Source organism: Rhinopithecus roxellana, chromosome 21 (genome assembly GCF_007565055.1).
Source record: "Rhinopithecus roxellana isolate Shanxi Qingling chromosome 21, ASM756505v1, whole genome shotgun sequence".
Lineage (NCBI taxonomy): Eukaryota > Metazoa > Chordata > Mammalia > Primates > Cercopithecidae > Rhinopithecus > Rhinopithecus roxellana.
Window position 1 is genome coordinate 34,224,176 of NC_044569.1, and position 23,527 is coordinate 34,247,702.

Sequence of the window (23,527 nt, forward strand, 5' to 3'; positions counted from 1 at the left end):
GTGAGTCTTCATGTCCATGATGAGGAGGCCCTCTGTGGAACTCAGTGTCATCTGGAAGATCCCCAGTGGTGACGGGTAAGAATGGCAGCTGGCAGTGGGCCTTCCCACAGGTCTTTGGGGAAGGCAGAATTCAGAGCTGGGGGCCTCTGATCATCCTAGTCCTTCACACAACATTCTCAGCGTGCCCTGAGGGGCAGAGTCAGTAAATGTGACCCCAAAGTCTGGAAGAAGGCACTCCCGTTTCTCTGGTTTAGAAAGGGGCTGCAGGCCAGGATAAGAGATCATTTGGAATGTGTCCATTTGTGACTTTCACAACGTCAGATTAATTTGTCTTCTTTAATGTGTACACTGCCAACATGACTTCCTGATTCTCTCATCTTTCTCAATTTCCCTTTTCATGGGATTTCTGTAAGGGGGTGACCCGTTGGTTTGTTGAGCACTCATGGGTCCCAGGTATGGGTAGAAGCCAGGTCCCTTTAAGTGAAAGCTCACTGGCTCCACGTGGCCAGTCCCCCTGTCTGTCTTTTGCTGGAAAAGCCTCCTTGGGATCACCACTGATGAGCGTATCATGCCGCAGTATGACTTGATGCCTATCACTTGGTCTTCAGTCCATCAAAAGAAAGGTGCTGGTCTCTGGTCCTGCCTGGAGTCAATGCTGACCTCAGCATTTGCTCTACTGTAAATTCTCGAGGGAGGTGAAGGCAATGCTGCGTCAAGCCAGCCTACAAGTCCCTGCCCAGGGGAAGGTGCAATACGAGGCTCCCTAAAACCCCATCCGTAACCTCGGTGGATTCCACAAAATGAAAAATACTATAAGCTGCCATTACACACGCTCTCCAATGCAAATTACATTCCCTAAGGATGCAATTTATTTTCTTTTCATTGTATTTAATTCCAAAAGAAAGGTCACACCTCTTTGCTAGGTAGGCAAGCTGTTCCAAAGGACACACTAGAGAAAGCACCACTCCCCACCCCAACCCACATTCCCAACACACTCACCTGCCCACACTCACACAATCACATACACATGCCCACACTTACATACACATGCTGACACCTGTGCACTCATGTGCACACACTCATTCACACTTCTACACATTCACACTCAGGCATACTCATACGCCTCATGAGCACACTCACCTGTGCACACTCATACACATGCAGACACTCATGGGCACACTCATACATGCTCACATGCTCATTTGCACCCAGACACAGGCATACACATTCATTTGCATGCACGCACACACTTTTTAATGTAACGATTTACAGGAAAGAACAGCTGGAACTCGCTGGGATGACCAGGTATGAGTGCTCTCTGCAGAGAATAATTGCACACAGGTTTGTGTCTTCTGACTGAGGGCCCTCCTGAAGGGAGGTCTGTACCTCCTCCCTCATTTTACACAAGGCGACAGGTCAGAGGCCAGGGTGGGACCAGAGCGAGGGAGGCATCGTCTCTGGCAGCGGCACGTGCCACTCCACACTGTGGAGGCCAGAACAGCACCCCAGAGAGCACTCATTTGCACAGGGGAAATGGCTCATCTTTCAAACAATGGCAGAAGAAATCCAGCAAAGCTCACTTTTCCTGTGTGAGCATGTTTAAGGCCAGAGAGTGGCTACTTCTCTGCCTCCTGCAACTCCCTCAGTGTGGCTTGGAGGAGTCGGCGAAGCTTCCAGAACACGCTGGGGGCGTCTCTCCGGGTGTTCCCGCTGGGGACCTCAGGGTCTGCACATTCCTGCACCGCCTCCTGTAACTGCAGCTGAAGCTGGAAAGAGACCGCAGAACTCTTGAGAGGTGCGGAAAACCAATGGCGAAATATTTTGTCACAGATGACCTGAGGGAAAGAAGGGTGGGCAGTTAATTTAGGGCAGCAAATCCTCCTAAAAGCTTCCCAAGCCCAGGATTGGTTCTGAAACAGATCTCGGCTTCTCTCCCACCCTCATCCCCACCCCCGTCCTTCAGGGAGCACACTCCAGAGACCATCCGATTTGGAAACATGCATTCACTTCTGCCCCTTAAACCCTTCAGCACCATGAACAAACGACGCCTCCGAGAGGAGAAGCCAACGTCTGTGTGAGGCAGAAACTCCCCTTTCCAGCCCCCTAGCAGATGGACGAAGTTCTGGGTGACACTGTAAAAGGACTGGACACATTTCTAGGGAGGAAGGGAAGCAAAAATCACAGTCACTGCTGCAGAAGGAGTTGGTCCTTTGCAGGCCTGAGGGAGGTCAGCTTTGCTGTCACCACCTGGAGATAAGATTTCTTATCCACAAGCCGGTCCTAGTGACCACAATGACCGACCATCTGACCGGGTCGTCCAGAGGGCCAAACAGTGCATGAGGGAGAAGTGTGTGAACTTGTGTGACTGCCCCTGTAGCACTTTAAGGCTCATGAAACAAAGGTATATTTGATAGAAAAGGCTGCAGGCATAAGGATCTTTGAAGGCTCTGTGAAATGTGTTATTCTAGGAGCAGAGGTAAAAATTAGACACTCTCTTTAATTCTTATCAGGTATGAAATTCAGTGATGCTGAGGATCCTGGAAATTTCTCCCTGTAAACATCTTGTTTGTTTTATAGCTCTGACAGCTTCCCCCACGTTGGGAGAAATGACCTGCCAGCTGCATGGTGCATCATGCTTTATTACTCTATATCACACTTTATATCAGACTCAATTAACAAATGCCTCCATTGTAAAGAGCTACTGTTTCACAGAGAACAAAAACCTTCAACTTCTATTTCACAATCCCTGCAAAGGCAAGGATTCTTTTCAAAACCTAATTATGGCTTTTTTTTTTTTTTTTTAATAGAGAATACATTTTCATGTGCAAAATTTAAAATGTTCTTAAGGCTAGACTGTGATCTCAGGCTCCACCTCACCCTGACGCTCAGCTCCCACTCTGAGAATGAGACATTCTTTGACATACACATTTCCTTTTTCTTTTATTTCACACACAGGTAATATATTATACACACTGTTCTCAATCTTCCACCCTCGTTTGTATGAGGGAGATCCCTCCAAATTGATTTTTTTTTCTTTTTGAGACAGGCTCTCACTCTGTCACCCAGGCTGGAGTGCAGTGGTGCCATCTTGGCTCACTACAACTTTGACCTCCTTTGTTCAAGCGATCCTCCTACCTCAGCCTCCTGAGTAGCTGGGACTACAAGGGCATACCACCATGCCTGGCTAGTTTTTGTATTTTTTGTAGAGACAGGGTTTTGCCATGTTGCCCAGGATGTTCTTGAACTCCAGGGCTCAAGTGATTCACCCACTTTGGCCTCCCAAAGTGCTAGGACTACAGGCGTGAGCCACCACGCCCAGCCATTCCCTCCAAATCAGTTCTTATGAGGCTATTCCATGTGATTTAATGGCTCCTTTTGAAATGTGTGCATGTGTCATAAGTTATTTGACCAGTTCCCTATAGATGGAATTGAGGTTGCATAATAACTTTTGCTATTATGAACAATGCTGCAAGAAATGTCTTGCAGATATATGCTATTGCATTTTGTGCATGTGACTACATTTCTAGAAATAGGATTTCTGGGTCAAAGGGCATGTGCATTTTTTGTTTTGATAGATACGTTAAATTGACTCCATAAGATTTCTTCTCATTTACACTCCCCAGCAATGTATCCAAGACTGCTCATCCTCCCTTAGCCACTCCAATACAAATGTCACAGATTCATTTTGACAACAGATGGGTGAAAGTGGTTTAATTTGCATCTTTCTTAGTTTGAGAGTTATTTGTGCTTCCTTTTCAATGAATGGTCAAGTTTATATTTTTGGCCTTTGTTGTGTTCATTTGTAGATGCTCTTTATATCTTAAGGACATCGCCCTTGCTTTAGGTTGGTTCCCCAGGAAGTAGACTCTAAGACGGAGGTTTGCACACAGGGATTCTTTGAGGTCTGTCCTTGGGAAGCATACTCCATGGAACTGAGGAAGAAGTAAATGTGTGGGGCTGGAGGGGGTCCCTGTGGAATTGTCCCTTAGTGAGGCACAGGGGGCTTGGTGTCGGGCCCACCCTCTTTAACCAATCACTAGATGCTGCCCCTGGAAAGTGGGTCTCCCCTTGGCAAAGCCAGTCCTGGGGGGAATGAGCTCCAGCAGCCGGGAATAAGCCCCCTTCCACCCTCTGCATTCCTGGTCTATAAGAAGAACTCCAAATGTTTTACAAATATTCTCATTTAACTTTTAAATTTGCTTTTTTTTTTTTGTAATTTTGTTTATGCCAACATGGGTTTGTTTGTTGTTTGTCTTTTTTATTCTGAAAGATAATTAAATTTGTGAAGTGTTCCTCTTTGGCTTTGTTTCATACTTGCAAAGGCCTTCTCTATACTAGTATTTGAAACTCTCCCAGCTTTTTCTGGTACCTTAAGAATTTCTTCTTTTTATTTGTAAGTATCTGAGCCATCTGGAGTCTAGTCTGAGGTCAGGAGGAGGGAGCTACCTTGGTGTTTGTCGTGCCCGGCAGCCAGTTCACCAGCACCGTTCACTGTGCGACCCAGCTCTCCCTGCCCTGGTCTACAAGGCCCTTTATCAGAGGCTAAATATTCATATTTCATTAGTCTATTTCTGAGACAGTTTTTATTCCATTTCATTGATTTGTAAATTTATATAGAGCAAGAATTTTGGGGGTAATTTGGGTTAAAAATGCAGAAAATTAAGGCTGGGTGTGGTAGCTCAAGCCTGTAATCCCAGAATTTTGGGAGGCCAAGATGGGAGCATCACTTAAGGCCAGAAGTTTGAGACCAGCCTGGGCAACATAGTGAAACCATGTCTCTGCAAAAAGTAAATTAAAACATTAGCTAGGTGTGGTGACATGCACCTGTAGTCCTGTTTATTTGGGAGGCTGAGGTGAGAGGATCCCTTGAGCCCAGGAGTTCAAGGCTGCAGTGAGCTATGGTTGCGCCACTGCACTCTAGCCTGGGTGATGAAGCGAGACCCTGTCTCTAAAATAAAATAGAAATAAAAAGTAAAAAGCTAAGAAAATAAAAAATAAAGAAAATTGTAATCCTGCCTTCCAGAAATACTTGCTTTTGACATTTTGGTATATAAGGGATTGTATACTATTTAACAGAAATGGAATGGTATTGTAAATATTAATTTGTAACCTGCATTTTTTTCACCTAATAATGCTTCATATTTTCTCATATCCTTAAAGAAAATGTAATTTCATTTTCAGGACTTTATTCAAAGTCAATAATCAGATATGTGCACAAATAAAATTGCTCAGCTAAAGAGCATGGCTATGTCTAACAGCCACAGCCCCTCAAGAGAGAAGTAATTCACAATCACGTTAACAATATAGACACTTTTCTATTTCCCTGAAGCCTCAACTCTTAATTAATAGCATTTAAATAACTACTCCCAATTGGTAAGTGAAATTTACAATCATTGGATTTTAATCTGAATGTCTTTGAATGGTAAGATAAAATGTTTTTCTGTTGGGCGCGGTGGCTCATGCCTGGAATCCCAGCACTTTGGGAGGCTGAGGCGGGCGGATCACGAGGTCAGCAGTTCGAGACCATCCTGACCAACATGGTGACACCCCGTCTCTACTAAAAATACAAAAAAATTAGCTGGGTGTGGTGGCGGGCGCTGTAATCCCAGCTACTCAGGAGGCTGAGGCAGGAGAATCTCTTGAAACCAGAAAGCAGAGGTTGCTGTGAGCCAAGATTGCACCACTGCACTCTAGCCTGGGCAACGAGAGCAGATCTTTGTCTTTTAAAAAATAGAAAAGTTTGTCCAAGTTGTTTGGCCATTTGGATTCCATCGTTTGTGTGTTTGGTGCCTGTTCTGCCAATTTTCTTTGTGTTCCTCTTGCCTCTTGATGACTTGGTAAGAGCCCTTTCTACAGAAAGGTGTAAACTCAGCCTCTCATTACATTGCAAAGAGCAGGCATTTGTGTTCCCATTTTGTGGGTTGGGATCGCAAGGCGGTGGACGCTCAGGTGAAAATTATCTTCTTCCCACAGCTCAAGAAGAATGATTTCATGACGGACCTCACCAAGGGTGTGAGTCCACATTAAAGAGGCTGGGATGGAGACGCCTCTGAAGGCCGCTACATTCCTAGGCTTCGTGAAAGGGAAGTGCTCAGTGATTCTTTGGCCTAAAAGGTCTGTGTAGTTTCTGGGGTGGTGGAGTCGGGGTGTTCGTTTGGCTTGGTTGGGACCACTAGGTTAACAGCAGACCTGTCCCCGCCTTCCCAAATCATCCCCCATCACGGCTGATGCAGCACCACACGGGGCTCCTCCCTGCTGCTCCCACCTCACCTGCATTTTGGGTCTCCAGTGGGCTCACATTGGCCTTTCAGGTTTAAGGAATGAGGAGGACAAGCCACAGTGGAGGGCCCACTAGGGGAGTGGGTTGGATAGTGTGGGTCCAGAGCCTCCGTAAGCCATTGCATGCAACCAGGCCATAAGGGAGGTCTGCCTAGATACTGCGGAGCCTCCTCCGGGTATGATCAGCACCTGTGGGCCCAAATGTCTCCGCCATCACCTGGAAGCCTCAAGTGAGGGCAGAAAGAGACAGCTTCTGCCAAAAGAGGGGAGATGCTCCAGCCCCAGCTGGGGGACCTGAGACCCGCCAGCTCTGACTGCCTGAACCCTGTGTGTATTCCATTTGTGGCTGATCTCCTGGACTCGGCTCCTTTCTTCCTCTCTAAGCCACCTCCTGGTGCTGACCTCTGGCCTGTCTAAACCACCTCCTGGTACTGACCGTGGCCTGTCTGGATGGTAGTTTCTGTTCAACCTCTAGTTAGGCCAGTGTCTCGGGACTGCTTCGCACCCTTCTCCGTATTATCTTTGATGAATTAGTCTCAGGGTTCTCGTCGTGTATGTGCCCATGCTTATGAGAGGTTATAGAGATGTGGGATGGAGCCTGGGCAAGAGGAAGCCCAGCAGCCAGCTCTGCAGGGAGCTCCCTCATCAGATGCCCCTGGTCGCCTGGCCAACAACCCCACGGGTAGGCAACCAAGAGCACATGATTGTCCCATCCCCACCCTCCTGCCTTTATTGACCACATCGAGCTGGATGGATGGCCTGAAAAGGTTGACCTTGAGCTCCACTGAGGGTGTCTGAAGTGCTAGGCAGAAACAGCCAGACAGCACCCTCTCTCCCCCCAGCCCTGGCAGCCTCTGCTTACCTGCAGGTTGTTGTTGACGCGCTGCGCTCCACACTTGTTGACTCGTAAATCACATCTTGAAAAACAGTCAAAGAAATTGCAGTCCTCATCATCTGTGCAATTTTGCTCAAGGATTTCCCTCATTTTAGGTTCAAAAAAGGCCATGTCCACATCAATAGCCACCACCTGTAATCAAAACAGCATGGGGCTATCAAAGGACTACTGGTGGGCTCCGCGGAGAGGGAGCCTCTTCACAACTTCAATTCACCTCATGCGGGTGCCACTGTCCAGGTCACAGGTGATCCCACAACTCCCACGAGCCAAGAGGAAAGCCCCGGCCATGCCCTGGGGAGTGGACTGATCCCCTAAAGTGTCTGCATGCATTTCCTTTTACATAGGTGACTGTCATAGTTACAGTGGAAGGCTTTAACTGCAAAAAAGACCTCAGCAGCCACCAGTGAAAGCCCAGGATTTGGAACTATCACCACAAGTATCACTTTTCGTCCTTAGTCATTTTCTCAGCTTTGCAGGTAGCATCTCTGAGAGGCCTTATACATGGATTTTCCCTCCGCTGCCTTACCACGTGGGTCTCTGACCTTCAAGGGTCAGGACTCTAAAAGCTGTAAGATACAGCAAATCTATTCCCGTGAATACAAGCAATCCAGGGAATCCTCGTTTGAGTGGCGGGTCTCCAGGTGTGATGGAGAAACTGAGGTGGGCAGTGCCTACATTCTCTTCATGGCACGTCTGTTACCTGAGTCAGCTGGTTTCGAACTGACCAGTCAGACGACAAAGTGGGGGAAATACCAAAGTTCTCGCATTAGGACTGATACACGGAGGCCCTGAACAGGAGCGACGCCTGAGTTCCACTGTCATCATGAGAGCACAATGACCACTGGAACTTCAGATTTATCTTCCTGGCATCGAACCAAACAGACTTCAAAAACAGAGAGAATAACTTCTGAATGATGTGGCTCTTCCTCCTGCCACCTGGATGCAACAACAAAAACAGATGAGCTCAAACCTGAGGAAACCTGGAATCTGCCCAAATCAAGCCGTTTATAGCTGCGAGGTATTACACAGCCACTAGGAAAGTTGATGAACTTGATGGAGTCAGTGGCATTTCACAAGCCTTCACAGGTCAGCATTGAAATATCAGCCTTTCTTTTTCCCTCTGGGAGTTTCAACAAGGGTTTCATTTGCTGGTCATGGCAGCTTCAACCTACGCAGTTTGGGAGGCACCTTTCGGTTTGGGTTTTAGTTTTTCACTCAGGATTGATGCTAGAAGGCAATGAAGTTTCTTGGGGATTATTTAGTAAAACAGAGCAGGGGAGAATAATTTAGTTCAAAATGTGTGGAGAATAATGAAGATAAACACTACAGACAGACCTTTTCTCTATTCAAGAGGTTTTGCCTAATTATGAACTCAGGCGCTGTAAGCAACTTCTCATTTTAATCTTTCCTATCCCATTATTTAGCCAAAACAAATAGCCGATTTCATTATTTACCCTGGTTAATACACTAAAAGTGAGTAAGGACTATGCTAATGAATCTCGCATCTTTATAATTCATTATTGGGGCTACACGACTTTTCTGTTCTTTCTATGGTTTCTCGCGACCTCCCCAGCCTCCCCTGGGCCCCTACTTAGAATTTTAGCTTCTTGCAACTTCCCCTTCCCATTTCTGAGAGTTTCCTTCTCATCTCCCAGGGAGAGCCAGATTTATTTTTTAATTTTTAGTGTATGGGGTCTAGAATGGATTACAACTCTTATAAAACATAACCTTATGCACCTAAAATAAGAACAGTATTAAAAAAAAAAAAAAGCCTACATCGTGTTTCTTAATATCAAGAGAATCATAAAGTCCTTCCTGCATAAAATTACCTAACTTGTCTCATCTTCTTCAAACTTCCTCCTGGCATCAGAATAGGAAGATGAATGAGAATTATTTCATTCTTCACCAGAAACTGTGGCCCTGGAGTAGGAAGCCATACCATCCGTTGGAAAAGAGCACTGGCTGGCAATAGTTTCGGATCATGAAGGTTCCTAGTTATTCATTTACAGCCACTGGACACATTCTCAAGATCTGCAAGTGTGCACCTGCCCTGCAGACGAGAGAACGACTATGAATGACCAATTCTTACACCTCCACTGGGAGGCGCCCCTTCCTTCTGCCAGGGCAGCCCAGCAACCTGGGCTCAAAGGCAGGACCCACCTGCCGGGACTCTGAGATCACTAGCTCTCAAACTTGAGCACACATGAGAATCAACTAGGAGCCTTGTTTTGGAGACAGGGATTGCTGGCTCCCACCCCCACCATTTCATATTCAATAGGTCTGGCGTGGCGTCTGAGAATTTGCATTTCTAAAGGAGCTCTCTGGTCATGCAGATACTGCTGGTTTTCACTTAAAAGTTGTAAAATCTTGGGTAAAACAATTCCTTGAACTTCGGGGTCTGCAAGAAGGGTGGAGAACAGGACTGGTGAAGGGGACTCCTCCTGCCCTCCCCTCCCTATTCTTGCCCAGGCCAAGGCTGCAGTGGAGGTAAGAGCCCTGAGCGGTGCAGCACCAGTCGACAAAATACAGTCTGGTGCTAGGTTGAGGACGCACAGTCACGATTTCTTTGAAAAACTATTTTCTGCTGATGGTGTGCAAGATACTGGAGGCACAACTTAGGTGGTTCCCACAAACCAATAACTGGATAATCAACAAGTATGTAGGTAAAAGCGTCTGATGTCGCCCACTCGGCATCACAGACCCCATCAGCCTCTGCTCCTTCAAGAAGCGGATATCCTTGAAGTTCCCGCAACAATTACAGCACCTGCTGGGTCCCACTCATTGATGCCCACTGATACCTGCTGGAGGAATAAGGGAGTGACTGAGTGGCGAGAACTGGCCCGCAGCTGCCCGGAGCTGGGGGAGGTGGGTTGTGCATGGATACTCCCTGACTTCCTCCTCAAGGCCTCAGTGTGGCTGTGGGTCATTCCCCCTGACACACATATCAGGACAGTGTCTGGGAGATGTTCAGGGTATCGCAGGTGGGGCTGAGTTCCACCAGAGCTCCCAGCCCAGCACACAGACCTCCTGGAACCTCCCAGAACCTCCTAGCTATTTCCCTGACACCGCTGACTTGTCAGCCCCTCCAGGGCAGCAGGAGGCGAGGCATTAGGACAAAGCACTCAGGGTAAGATGTGTGATGCCCTTCACAGGAATGAGGGCATTACACTGGCAGCAAATTTAGTTTTCCAGCTGCCTTCAGAAGACCATGCCACTCCTATGCTACCTGCCTTGGAGGCCATGACTGGCAGTCACAGTGCCTGCTTTTTGTCCCTTTAGGTTGCAACCACACTGAAGAGCATGGCCCCACCATGAACCAGGCCCCACAGTGACCAGCACACCCAGATGACTGGAGCTAAGCTGGTCTGGCCGTTCTGCTGCCGGCACTGGTCACATAAGAATGAACTTGTTACAGCAGGCAGGGGAGCAGAGCATGCCACCTTCCCCAAACCCAGCCTGCACCCACGACATCCCTGCCAGTCTTCTTACTACTTCCTGTTGGATGGTCCCAGCACCTGGCACAGCATGAGGGCACCGGGATGATCGCAGCCGCATTAATCTGACACATCAGTGTTCACCTAGCTGGGTGAAGGGACAGGGGCTTGTGTTACACGGAGACACTAAGGCTCCTGCTGCTGTTCTTCCACACCTGGCTGTTCTCACACAGCCGCCTGGCCCCAGAGTGGAGACGAGCATGCATGTGCCCTGTGGTGCAGCAGCAGGTATTTCTACCTGGGCAGGGCTTTCCCTTGTGGAAGGCACTAAAACCCCATTTGTTCCTCTAGAAGTCTTACATATGGAATGGAAACTGACTGGAGCCTCTCCAGACAAAAAGCACTGGGGAAAGTTACTTGTCACAGAGCATGGGCAGCTTGAGAACAGCGTCTCCACCCCGGAGGCCGTCCTCCCTCATCGTCCTCCGCAGCTCCCCGCCTCCTGTGGACGGTTTTCTGCACAAGTTAAACAGACCCGCAAGAGAGGTTGCTGTTGCATGAGCTCGAAGCAGCCACAGAGCTCAGGTGAAGGAAGCAGAACAGCCCCCTGGGAGGACAAAGCTGGCCCGGCCCTCTGCCTCCCACTGGGGGCTCTGTTCATTCACATTCTCACTCGAGATGCATCTGTTCCTTGCTGACACCCGAAAGGAAGTGTTCTGGTAGGTGGGAATTCTCTGAGGCTACAGAAGCGATAGTAGTTTGCTAACTCGGGACAGGAGCTCAGAAGCCTTCTCATTTCCTTCCCACCAGACCCGAGGGCTCCATTCTCTGCACATAAACACACCGCCCCGGGCCACTTACTGTGAAGTCGCTCCGGATGGCAAAGTTTTCCGGCTTGATGTCGCAGAGGTGGAGACGGTGGGAAAAGTCACTGTCAAAATGGTTCACCATGTCCAAGAAGCTGAGCGCGATGTCACTGATGGCCTTGGCCTGGCCACCCCCAGGGGCACCTGGGACCCGGTCCAGGGGGAAGAGTGCCCTGTGGTGGGGGCTGCCCGCAGCGAGGAACTCCACCGCATAGAAGTGGCCACAGGAGCCCAGCACAGGCAGCACGTGTGGGCTCAGGTCCTGCAGCAGGCTGAAGTAGACATACTCCTCCTGCTGCAGCAGGGCCCACAAGCTGGCCAGCTGTCCCCGCCAGCGCGGGCCCCGCCTGCCCGGCCACCATGGCCCCAGGCTGCTGTTGGACAACTCCAGGCCCAGAGCGCTCTTGACCTCCCCAGCCACCATCAGGAGGAGTTCTGCCTCGGGGATGTCCTGGCCACCCTCCCCTGCCTCCTCTTCCAACAGGCTGAGGGGCGGGAAGCTGGAGAAGGCCTCCTCCTTGGACTTGAGGACCACGGGCCGGCCGCGCCAGTCGGCCTGTAGCACCTTCTTGCCCCTGTTGTAGTGCAGGCAGCGTTGAAACAGCAGCTTTCCCGCCACACACAGGTCCTCGCAGAGGTCCCCAGCCAGCGCGCCGCCCCGGTAGTCCTGGCACTGCAAGGAAGGGAAGAGTCAGTCAATATCGGGAGGGCCAGGTGCCGTCCGTCTCTCGGCTGGGGTTAGGGAAAGGGACAGCCTGGCCTCTGCCCTCAGGATGCTGATAAGCCAACTGTGCAGAGAAAACTCAGTCCTGTGGATCACAGAGGCCACTCAGTGAGTAATTCAGGGGAAGGTTAAAGGAGCTGCTCACAGTCATTACACGACTCAGTTAGGCCTAGGACAGGTCTGCAGAATCAGGACACCTGCGACCGGGAAGCGCAACTTCCTATCATTCAGCTGGGTGGCTCTGGGAAGCCAGAGGCCAGGAAACCAACAGGTGAAGGGCTAGACCAGGCCAGTAGCTCTCGACTCTGGCTACACTTCAGGGTCACTGGGAGAGCTTCTAAGTCTCGCATCTAAGCAGCTAGGTCAGGTCTCAGCAGAGGGGACCCCAGGAGCCCTATCTGCCCGCAGGCTGGACCACAGTAATGACCCTTCCTGCAGGTACATTCCTTGAGCTTGCTGTTTTCCACATGAAATGGAATGGCCTCTAAAGCTTTCAGGCTGGAGGTTTGCAGATGTTCAGAGCAGAAGCCTCTGGAGGATCCACGAGTGAGCACAGGGCTCATGGCTGGTGACCTGGAGAAGAAAGGGGACCGAGGAGGACCCATGCAGGATACATTCTGGAAGAGCAGGGCATGTTTTCATCTGGGCGGCAAGCAAGGCTGTCCAGGAGTCCCCGGATGGGGTGTTTCTCCTAAACTTTAGGAGACCTTAGGATGGAGCCACTAGGGGACCTGGCGACCTTCCCCACACACCACAAATTCCTTGAGAAGCCCGTCCAGCCCGATAATCCTGCCAGAGGAAGGGAAGGAAGAAGTGAAGTATGGAAGGAATGAGAAGACTGTCATCCTCTTCTCTCTTTTCTTTTTCAGAAAATCTAATCCATGGGACCACTTCTATTAGGGGTTGAGTATATTTCCTAATCCCACCCGTTTCCCCAACAAATGAGTCTTCCTCCATGTCAGCAAATGAAGGCCTCTCTTCCTTCCGGGAACTTCTACAGCACATGAAACAACAGAGTCACCCTCGTTCCTCTAAGGCCATGAGAAATACCAAATCCCAAAGCTGTTATTCTCACCCCGTTTCATGTATGAGAAAGGACCTTGAAGTCTCAGCAGTGGAAGGGCAGCTTTGGTGCCGGGACAAAGGATGGGGCCAAGGGCCACTGAGCTTGGATTCCATGGCCCAACCTTGCTGCCACATCCTCACCTGCTCTGGGCCTCAAACTCCTTTCCTGCGTCGCACCCCCTGCCTCCCTGCATGGTGTGTACTGGCCAAAAAGGAAGTGTGCGTGCATGCCACAGCATATGCACGAGCACCAGGCATCAGGAGAGGCCTAGGAACAGCCTTGGGTTCATAATTGGATACTGCCCAGCCTCGCAGGTGGCCAGGTAGATCAACTTGACCCATCCCAAGCAGATTAGAAGCAGCTCCTTGAGGTCAAAAGCTGGACCTCTAGTGTCTAGACGTATAAATAATTCCAAAATCAGGAGCATGGTGGCTTACCCCTGTAACCCCTGCACTTTGGGAAGCCAAGGCAGGCAGATCACTTGAGGCCAGGAGTTCGAGACCAGCCTGGCCAAAATGGCGAAACCCCTTCTCTACCAAAAATACAAAAATTAGCCAGGCATGGTGGTACATGCCTGTAGTCCCAGCTACTAGGGAGGCTGAGGCAGGAGAATCACTTGAACCCAGGAGGCACAGGTTGGAGTGAGCTGAAATTGTGCCATTGCACTCCAGCCTGGGCAACAGAGCAAGACTCTGTCTCAAAAAAAAAAAAAAAATCCAAAATCAAAAAACCTCTGAAAACTTACAAGTTTTTCATGACTCATTTGACCTTATGTGGTGTCAAAACCCGGCTGAAAAGTTACGAGCGTATTTGTATCTGTATGTGTTTGACTTGGTGTGAATTCACATCCATTTTGCTGCAGAATTATTAACTTCATTACTGGCACTGCCCCATATGCAAAATATAAGGTAGTATATGATCTTTCTAACATTCAACAAGATTTGAATTTTGAGACACACCTGGCTCCAAACCATTAGATAAGAGAGGGACTGGGGGCCTTTATAAGCACTGCGGGCTAATTGTTCAAAGCGCTTATTGAAAAGAAACACTCCCAGTGCTTGAAAGAAATATCTAGATATTTTTCAGGACTATTTCAGGTAGTACAACAGCCTGAAAGTCCAAAGCCAAGCTGTCTGACTGCCCCCCTGGCTTCCTGTTGGGGGGCGGGGGGATCCTGCCAGCCACTGCAATTTAGATCTCTGTATAATGCATTGGGTGGGGGCGAGGGGGATCTTGCTTGGCTAACACAATGATGCAAGTGACAGAGACCTATAGACAGAAACTCATGAACCTGGCCCTGGAGCTAGGGACACCACCCTATTTGCCTGGGGCTGACTTTGTGTCCTTTGGAAACGCACACTCGTAAGGAAGTTGTATGAACATACACTCACCAGCTGCTTTAAACACCTTTGGAGTGGTGCACCTCCTGTGTTCATCTTGGAATTGAACTGAACAGAATCTTGGTTAAATGTCATTCTTTGGCTTTAACCCTGGTCACTCTTTCCCAGGCACCGGATCGTGAAAGGCACATGGGAGGATCCAGACCCTTCGCGCCCAGCATGCTTTGCTTGCCATCGCCTCCACATCGCCCTTCGGAAGAACGCGGCAGCTGGTCAAGCTCCTCTGAGACCTTTCAGGAGAGCCCTGAGAGGTGAGGTGAGGAGGAATGATAAGGAACTGAGGCCACCATGAACAGGAAGATATAGATGGCAGAAACAGCAAGGGCTGTTCATTTTACTTGTTGGGGTTTGTCCCCTACTAGATCTGGTATTTACAGAGTTTCACGTCTCTATAAATCTGATAGGAAAGTGCAAAGCAAAAACAAAAAACAAACAAACAAACAAAACATTGTTTCCTGTTCTCCTTTTAAATTAAAAAAAAAAAAGCTTCTGTAAGTATGATACCCAAAATAGTTTGATTCACTCCCATAACATTTTACAGTGTTCTCACATATTTAATAAAAAGTACTTTTGCATAAAGTAGAGAACCATTGAAAAAGAAAGAAAAGCAAAGAACAGGACTCCAGTGTAGCCAGAGGGGTGACCCTGAGCTGGGAGTTTCAGAGTCCTGCAGTGCTGAGGAGCGGGGGGCTGGGGAGACGTGGTCCTGGTTGCAACTGAGAGAGGAGGCTCAGGAGAGAAGTGTCAGAGAGACACGGGGCCCTGTTTTCTATTAGCCTGTGATAAGCAGAGTGAGGAGGGTGCCCATTGTGACTGCCAGGGCCCTCACCCCTGTCATCTGAACTGTGGCCACCATAGCCACTAGCCACGAGAGACACCTGCCGGCCAAGAAGCCACCTCTTGGCTCCACTGGGATTGGGACTGGGCCACCCCCAAATCACCAGCGCCAGCTTTCCCAGCTGCGCCTGAGCCTGGACGGGCCACCATCTGGCCACAGCCACCAGACTCCGGAGTTTGTGGAGCAGAGGGGACAGCCTTCGAAATTCCTAACTAACATGAGAGTGACAGGGCAGGGCCACAGTGAGGCTAAGCGAGGCACAGATTGGGTCTGCCTCTGGGGTCTGCCCCTGGCTTGCTGTGTGACTTGCTTCCGAGTCTGGAAAGTGAGGACAACGGTACCGTGTCATGGAGTCAAACAAGGTCACAGGGAGACAGTCCTAACACAGTGCCCGGCCTAAGGTGGCTCGCTCAAGGCTAGTCCCCTCTCCAGCCCTGGTTAGGAAAGGGTGGGGGTCCAGGGCGTCTTCTTCCTGGGGGAGATGCCTCTGAGCTCAGTTTTGAAAGAGGAGTTAGAAATCTGCCTTAGCAGGCAAGGGAGAGGCCAGCTGAATCACGGAGAAGAACTTGTGCAAAGGCCCCGAGTTTCAAAGTAACCCTGTGTGTTCAGAGACCCAGAAACAACTCCTGGGAGGAGAGGGCACAGTTGAAGCAAGCACCTAGCGACAGGCGGGGCTGCTCTATGCGAAATGCCATTCGGGTGTCTCCATCGGACTTACGTGCTTCCTACCCAGCCTGGCCAAATCAAAATTTGCCCGGAAGCCAGCCCCACCCCTAAGTGGAATTCTTATCTTCCTCCCCTACCCCAGCGCTCAGTAAATCATGGCCATGTGAGAGCGTCAGTGGGTCCCCACAGCATCATGTTTAATACAAATTGTGCCTCGTCAATGAAATACAAATCTATACGAGATTTGCCCCTGTGAATTTGGAGGGCAATTCCAAACAGGAGTTGTGAGACATTTAGAACAATGGTGTAACTGTTGAATTTGGCATCCAGCCTATGGGTTTTGGAAGGAAACATTCATTTTGGCTGTTTTTCTGAAGATCAGAACATTGACTTCTAAGCCTGCCTCCCTGATGCCTGCTTCTTGCTGCGACACTGGGTATTAGAAAGGGCAGAAAGTGCAGGAGGTGACGAAAGTCTTAACCAGACCTGCCAGCTTCCACAGGTAACGTCTTGGGTTTATAACCTAACTTTTCAGTATCCCGGTCACCGCTCTTGTCCTAAGAAAGCATTTACATTACAGCGACGCATGCCCAAAAACGCACTCAGCTCTTCCTCAACTTACAATGGGTGATGTCCCAACAACCTCAGAGTAAGTTGAAAATGGGTTTCATACCCCTAACCCACAGAGCATCACCGCTTAGCCCAGCCTACCTTCAACATGCTCAGAACACTTATAGCAGCCGATGGCAGGACAAAATCATCTCAAACAAAGCCAATATAAAATACAGTGTTGACTTTCTCATGTAATGTATTGAATACTGCCCTGAAAGTGAAAAACAGAATGGTTGTATGGATCCTCAAAGTGAGTTCCTACTGAATGCATCTCACTTTCACCACATCATAAAGTTGAAAAATCGTAAGTGAAATCATTGTAAGTCAGGGACCGTCTGTATACAAGTGTGGTTATGGCACAGATGTTCCTTGATATCCTTTAGAATGAAGTATTTTTGGCGTTTCAGTTCCTACTCTTCTCATGTAGAACACAAAATTCGTCTCCCATGGCTTACCAGTGTTAACGTCTAAGTCTGCAGCATTGTTCTGCATGTCTGGGCCTGCTAAGCACAGAAAAAGATTTCATCCAGCCTTTTTAAAAAAAACAGTCAACTTAATGTACAAATTGCACGTTTGAATTTAAAATTTTTATCAGGCCAGGCACAGTGGATCATGCCTATAATCCCAGCAGTTTGGGAGGCTGAGGCTGAAAGATCACTTGAGCCCAGGAATTCAAGACCAGCCTGGGTGGGCAATATGGCGAGACCCCTGTCTCTGCAAAAACAAACAAACAAAAAAAATTAGCTGGGCCACACTTATAGTCCCAGCTACCTGGGAGACTGAGACAGGAGGATTACTTGAGCCTAGGAGGTAGAGGCTGCAGTGAGCCACCCTGTCTCAAGAAAACAAAGGAAAACCCCAAAAACTTTCATCATCTTAAAGATAATAGTAGAATTATTTTATTGGCAGCATGTCCTGTTGAAGTAGCTGGGTTTTTTTGTTTTTAAACTCAATAGAAGTACTTTATACAGGTCTATGTTAAAAGGTAGTCTTTCTCAGACTCCTCTGTGCATAGGAGGAGTTCCTAAGGCCGGCTTAAAGACAGATACATTTTTTGTACCCGAATGTGTGTGTATATATAATCCACAGGTATTGGAGTCGGAAATAAACTGAATAAACAAGTTAGTCTCATTGCAGCTAACTCTGGCGTGCTTTTAAAATTAATTACATTTGCAGTGGATTTGTGCTTCTCATGGATGTGAAAATATCCACACAGACGCACATTCCCATCAAATCAGTCCTAGCTTTTGTAAGAAGCACTCTTTGCAATCATTGCTTAGTATCTCTCTAAGTCATGGTTCTCAGGCAAAAACAAAACCTGTCCACTCTAGTCTAGAAAAACTGTTGAGAAGGTCCCAGAGGTCACGTCTGAGGGCTGGGTTTTCTTTTGTGTGTTTGTTTTTAAGGAGCATTAAGCTCCTATGCAGTTTAGCAACACTCATACTGGACAGTGGTATTCTTTCCGAAGCAGCTATGCTGTGCTTTGCAGAATCTCAGCGCAGTTAGCTCGTCCACTGTGTAACCCCTCTCTACTTTAGGAATGTGGCTGAGCATTCAGGCAGAGTCATTCACTGCTGAGAAATCTTTCTGGGTATGTGCCCTGGATACTGTAGTCCCGTTGGGACCTCGACAGTTTCTATCACAGAGGCAAAGAAAGATAAGCCCGCCCTATTAAAAACGAAGCTCTAATGTAGACAACTACATGAAATTCCATCAAGACCTAACTAGCCAAAAGGCAGTTAAGCCTTCAGGATAACAGTCTGTGGGAATATCTTTGACATGCTTTGAAAATGATTTGCTATGGAAGGGTTAAGTATACGAGGTGTTATGTAGGGTTTCCATTATTAGAGAAGCCGCTTACCGTCACGTCATTGCTACCATCAGACTACACAGACTCATGTCCTGGTTCCTCACTATATTAACTGTGTGAAGCAGGGCAAGTCACTTCACCTCCCTGGGGCTCAGTTTTGCCATCTGTGAAATGGGGATACTAAAAGCAAATACTTCATAGAGGTTGTTGAGGGAATTCAATGAAATAAGACCCATGAAATGATTCACACAGTGCCTTCCCAGAGGAAGAGTCAACAGACAGCAGCCCACATCTTCTGCCTCTGTGTGAAGGGCTCAGCCTGCAGAATGAATGAGAAGCCAGGCGTATCAATGATCCAGCACCAAGCTAGCTCCCCAGCTGGCTGGGCCTGCTGACACAGCCCACTGGAAAAGCGGGGCTCCAGAGACCTGAGTGCACCTATTTCTTGATTACGGTGTGTTGTTCCTCTTCAAGCCGCCATTAAGAAGAGCCCTAGAGTCTGACCAGGAAAATCTAAGCTGGAAGACCCGGGGCTCAATTCCCTTGGAACAATTCAGGTTGGCTCTTCTAGGAACTTGTCAGTGGGATGTGGTTGGCTAGAGTGGAACTTCCCTGGGGAGGTGGAGTGTGGACTTGGGGAGAACATGGAGACCTCTGACCCCTATCCCCTGACTCTGACTCGCCCCTAAGCTTTTTCCTCTGATTCCTTTATCCTACAGGTGGGTTCACCCCTGGCAGGCCAGCAATGCCCCCTGCCAGGCAGGAGCCTGGGAACACTGGCAGCCTCTGCTACCGGGGGCAGGAAATCCACCACAACTCCCTGGGCTCTGCCAGAAAGTCTCCCTTTGGCTCAGCTGGCAAAGTGGTTTCTTCTGTGCTCCGGTATTCAGAGTGAAAGCTAATGAGAGTCTGGAGGCCCATCAGGAAAATAACAACCAGTTTTATTATTACAGATAAAAGCCAGGCAGAATGAATCGGAAAGTGCCAGGGGAGCAGAGACAGAGGCTCAATTCAGTTCAAGTCCTCAGAAGACACAATGCCAACCTCTACTTGGCAACTCAGCCCGGCAGCGTTGGGATTGTGAAGATTGGGGTCGTATTTAAACCCTGTCCTAACTGAGAGTGTCCTGGGTAAAACTTGAGCCAGGGCACTGTGTGGGTCTCACATCAACATATGCAGGATGAAAACAGTAGAAAAGGAAGTGGCAGGCAGACGGGGAGAAAGAGTTCTGAGAGTGTGTAAGGAGTAAGGAACTCAAACAAGGCCTGCGGCAAAGGCTGTTCCCCAACAAACCAGTTCACGGAGACAGCGTCACATCAAAACCTAGGGAGATGGATGTGGCCTCTGCCATCATGCTTTTGGCAGTAGGAAAGATTGAGGGCCTTCAGGGGCAGAACCAATCTCTCCAGCTTTATGTCTGACCAGAAATGATCCCATATGGCTGCCATTGAAGATGTATTGGTAAAGCCTCTAAACAGAATTGGTTTTAATTTACGACCTGGAATGCTGGGAAAGTTATGATGAGCAATTACTTAAATTATGCTGGACGATTTAATTTCCATTATTAAGCCTTTCCTCACTTAACCAAAGGTAAAGAAATGAAAAATGGCATTCCTTTTTTATCTTAATCTAAAGGATTACTAGATTAAATTTGTAAATAGGTGTTCCACTCTAGGCAAACCATCAATGTTTGTTTACTATAATTAGTCTATCAGCACTCCCTTCACAAGAAAAGAAAACGGGGGGGGGGGGGGGTGGGAATTTATAAATGAAAAGAATTTTTTTGGGTTCCTAAGAAAAATCAGTGAGCTCTTACAACTTTGATAAAACTGGCCCAGTGTGGTGGTTCACGCCTGTAATCCTAGCACTTTGGAAGGCCGAGGTGGGAAGAACGCCTGAGGTCGGGAGTTCGAGACCAGCCTGACCCACATGGAGAAACCACTGTCTCTACTAATAATACAAAATTAGCCGGGCGTGGTGGCAGAGGTTGCGGTGAGCCGAGATCAGGCCATTACACTTTAGCCTGGGCAACAAGAGCAAAACCCCATTAAAAAACAAAACAAAACAAAACAAAACAATAACTTGATGAAACTTAAGTGTAACACTAGAAGGGGTCAATAGAATCTATGGGTGTCTCACCTACATATGTTCAATTCAATTAACTATGACCCGCGTCAGAGTTAATTAGGGAGCATAACTTGTTTTAGCTAGTATACCCGGCTCACTATTTAAAAAAACAATTTCAATCTCACTTAAAAAATCATTTACTTTAAAAACCTTTGTGGTCCCACATTTTGAAAATCTACAATCTCAAAAGACCCACCCATATGTAAGCAACTGGACTGAAAACCTCCCATGTGTTTCTTGAAGAGTTTTTAGAAAATAGATCACTTTTCAAACCAAATGCTTAGACGGTCACTATTTTAGGAAGTGAATAATCGCTTAAGAAGTCGTGTAAGATTTGTTGCTACTATCTTCCCCTTTCTGGGATTTAGGGAACTCCCACCTTTATTCAAGTCTCCTTTGCGCCTGAAAGAACGGCTAGCCGCGTTTCCAATCAACTAAAGTTCATTCACGTGATGTGAGCCCAGCGCACGCAGCAGTCTGCAAAATGCCAATTATGATTTTTTCCTCACCCTAATTTCCGGTTCAGTTGAGGAGCTGCTGGGTGCGAGCTTTCGGGCCCTCCCGGGTTAGGAGGCTCCTGTAGAGGACCCAGGATCCGGGATCCGCCCGGTCCGAGCCGCCTTCGCAGCGCGCTCTGCTCGCCAGAGCGCACGCTGCATCGGTTCCCACAGACCGCGTTCGCGGAGAGCCGGGGCTCTGGAGCGCAGGAGGGCCGGGGTCTGACCAGCCCCTCCGCATGGGCTTGGCGAGGTAGGGGGAGACCTGGCAGCTCAGGGTGGAATCACAGAACGCGGGCTGGGCTGGCGCGCTGCGAACCCGAGAGACAGAGGCGTGGCACCCCCGATCCCGAACCCCGCACTGGCTCGTGCCCAGAGCCGGGCGGCCTGACACCGGGCGCCGGCACCAAGGGGCTGTCCGGAGGCTCGACCAGACCTAGACACTCGTATGAGACCCGCAAACTTTCTTCCGGAGCTCGGGCTCAGGGGTAGCGAGAGTAGGATGGAAAGGCTGTCTGGGGACAAAGGGCAAATTCTGGCGAAAAGGGGAGAGACACCCCCAGCTAGCCCACAGAGCATTCCCGGCTGCTTCCCCATTCGGGGGACCAGGGCGTGCACCTCTGGCATTCCACGCAGGTGTCGGGACCCCACGCTCCCGGCGGGTGCCACCCAAGTCCCCGGGGAAGGCTGGGGGTCGGGGACGGGTGCGATCCCCCCTCCCGGGACGCGCGGCGCTGGGCAGAGCGGCGGCGGGACTTACCAGCGCGGCCAGGATGCGCCGGCTCTTCTCGTTGGTGCAGCGCTCGGAGAGGACACCCGGGTGCGCGCGGAGCAGCAGTGTGGCCGCCAGCACCCAGCCCGCGGTCCACGCGGTGAAGGCGAGGAGCGCGCCCCGCCCGCAGCGCCCGCGCCGCCCGCACCAACCGGCCGGGCCCCGCGCGCCCGCCGCCCGCGCCATGGCCAGCCCGGCCCGCGCCCCGGCCCCGCGGCCGCCCGCGCCCCTAGTTCTGCACTCGCGTCGCGGCTCCGCGGCTCAGGCCCTCGCGGCGGGGAGGGGGCCCAGGGGAGGGGCCGAGTGAGGGTTGGGGCAGGCCCCGCGCCTGGGGCGGAGGTGCAGGGAGGGCGTCCAGCAGCAACACCCCGCGAGCCTGAGCACCGGCTGGGGGCCCACTCGCTGCATCCCCTGCTCCACCCTCCCCACTTTTTTTTTTTTTTTTTTTTTTTTTGCACTTTTTTCCGCAAGAAGACCAGCTCCCCACTTAAACAAAATCCGGGTAGATTCAATCCCCTCTCTCTTTGGGTACTGATTCCTCCGACTACATATCTTCAATTGTCACACTGCCCGCCCGCCCCCCTTCTTCTCTGACCGACTGCCAGGTGCCCCTGACCCCGGCGCTTTTTACAGCACACCCTCGCCCAGGGGGGCTACAGCGCTGTTCCCACCCGTTTGCCTCTCCTCTAGAACCGCCCTCCTCTGAGTCTCACCCCAACTTGGGTTTCCTCCGGGCCCTCCCGGGAGTGAGATCCGGAGTGTGCGGAGAGTCGGGGGTCGAGGACAGTCAGGAGGTTCTGGGACGACCCAGCCCTCTCCTTCCCACCGGCACCCCTGAATCAAACCCCCGCCGTCTCCCCGGCTGGAAAACTCGCTGGCGTCCTCTTCAGGGCTACAAAGAGCTGCTCTGGAAACGTCTCCCCGGGGAGGAGAACACGTCCACCACGTGTGTCTAAATCTGTATTTATAGATTCGCAGTATCATCTGGGAGAGCAGGCATCGTGTTCGCATCCCAATCGTTCTGTAAAGCAGACTGGCCCTGGGCCCACAGGGCGTCCCTGGTTCTCACCAGCATCCCCCACCCCACCCAGGGATGCTTCTCACTCCCTGAACGCCTTTCTCCAGGACACAGGGAGGTGGCGCCGCCCCAGGGGAATTGTCACAGCTGAGGGACCGTGAAAGCCGGCACGCCCGGTGGCTCCTGCGTTCACTGAACAAAAGCTTATTCAGTGCCCAGTGCGTGCCAGCCCATCCCGGATCGCTCTCCCGCCTGCCCTGCGCCTGAATTTCACATGACCCATTCCCGAGTTTAGAGATAATGGAAACATGCTCTGATCACGGCGTGCTGTGATTGTCCCACACGAGCTGGCTTCTTGCCCTTGTCTCTCCTGCAACTCGCTGGTTTAACTTTGTTTTATGGCTGGCTCGGCGGTAGGAGTCCCCAGAAATTAGCAAACATCGGGTTAACAAACCCTGAGTCCCAAGAAGCACTTTGGGACACCACAAATATGCCCCAAATGCAACAGACCCTTGGGGTTTGG

The 23,527-nt window shown here is 49.9% G+C and overlaps 2 protein-coding genes across 3 annotated transcripts in view; one reads left to right on the top strand and one right to left on the bottom strand.

The window, feature by feature from the left end:
- Positions 1-862: 862 nt before the first annotated feature.
- Positions 863-22,360, bottom strand: DIPK1C (divergent protein kinase domain 1C). Of its 2 annotated transcripts, none has more exons than XM_010356705.2 (4): positions 21,975-22,217; positions 11,470-12,147; positions 7,142-7,306; positions 863-1,835 (listed from the first exon to the last, which is right to left on the bottom strand). In XM_010356705.2, exons 1-4 carry the CDS (start codon positions 22,170-22,172, stop codon positions 1,617-1,619), a joined length of 1,260 nt encoding a protein of 419 aa, XP_010355007.2. In that variant the 5' UTR covers positions 22,173-22,217; the 3' UTR covers positions 863-1,616. The 2 variants fall into 2 exon arrangements, with proteins under 2 accessions (XP_010355007.2, XP_030781573.1); XM_030925713.1 differs by having other exon boundaries at positions 882-1,766; positions 21,975-22,360.
- Positions 21,450-23,527, top strand: part of CNDP2 (carnosine dipeptidase 2) — a 59,446-nt gene continuing 57,368 nt past the window's right edge. Inside the window, exon 1 of the mRNA XM_030925712.1 lies at positions 21,450-21,467. The gene's annotated coding sequence lies outside the window, so the exon portion shown is untranslated. The remainder of the gene's footprint in view (positions 21,468-23,527) is intronic.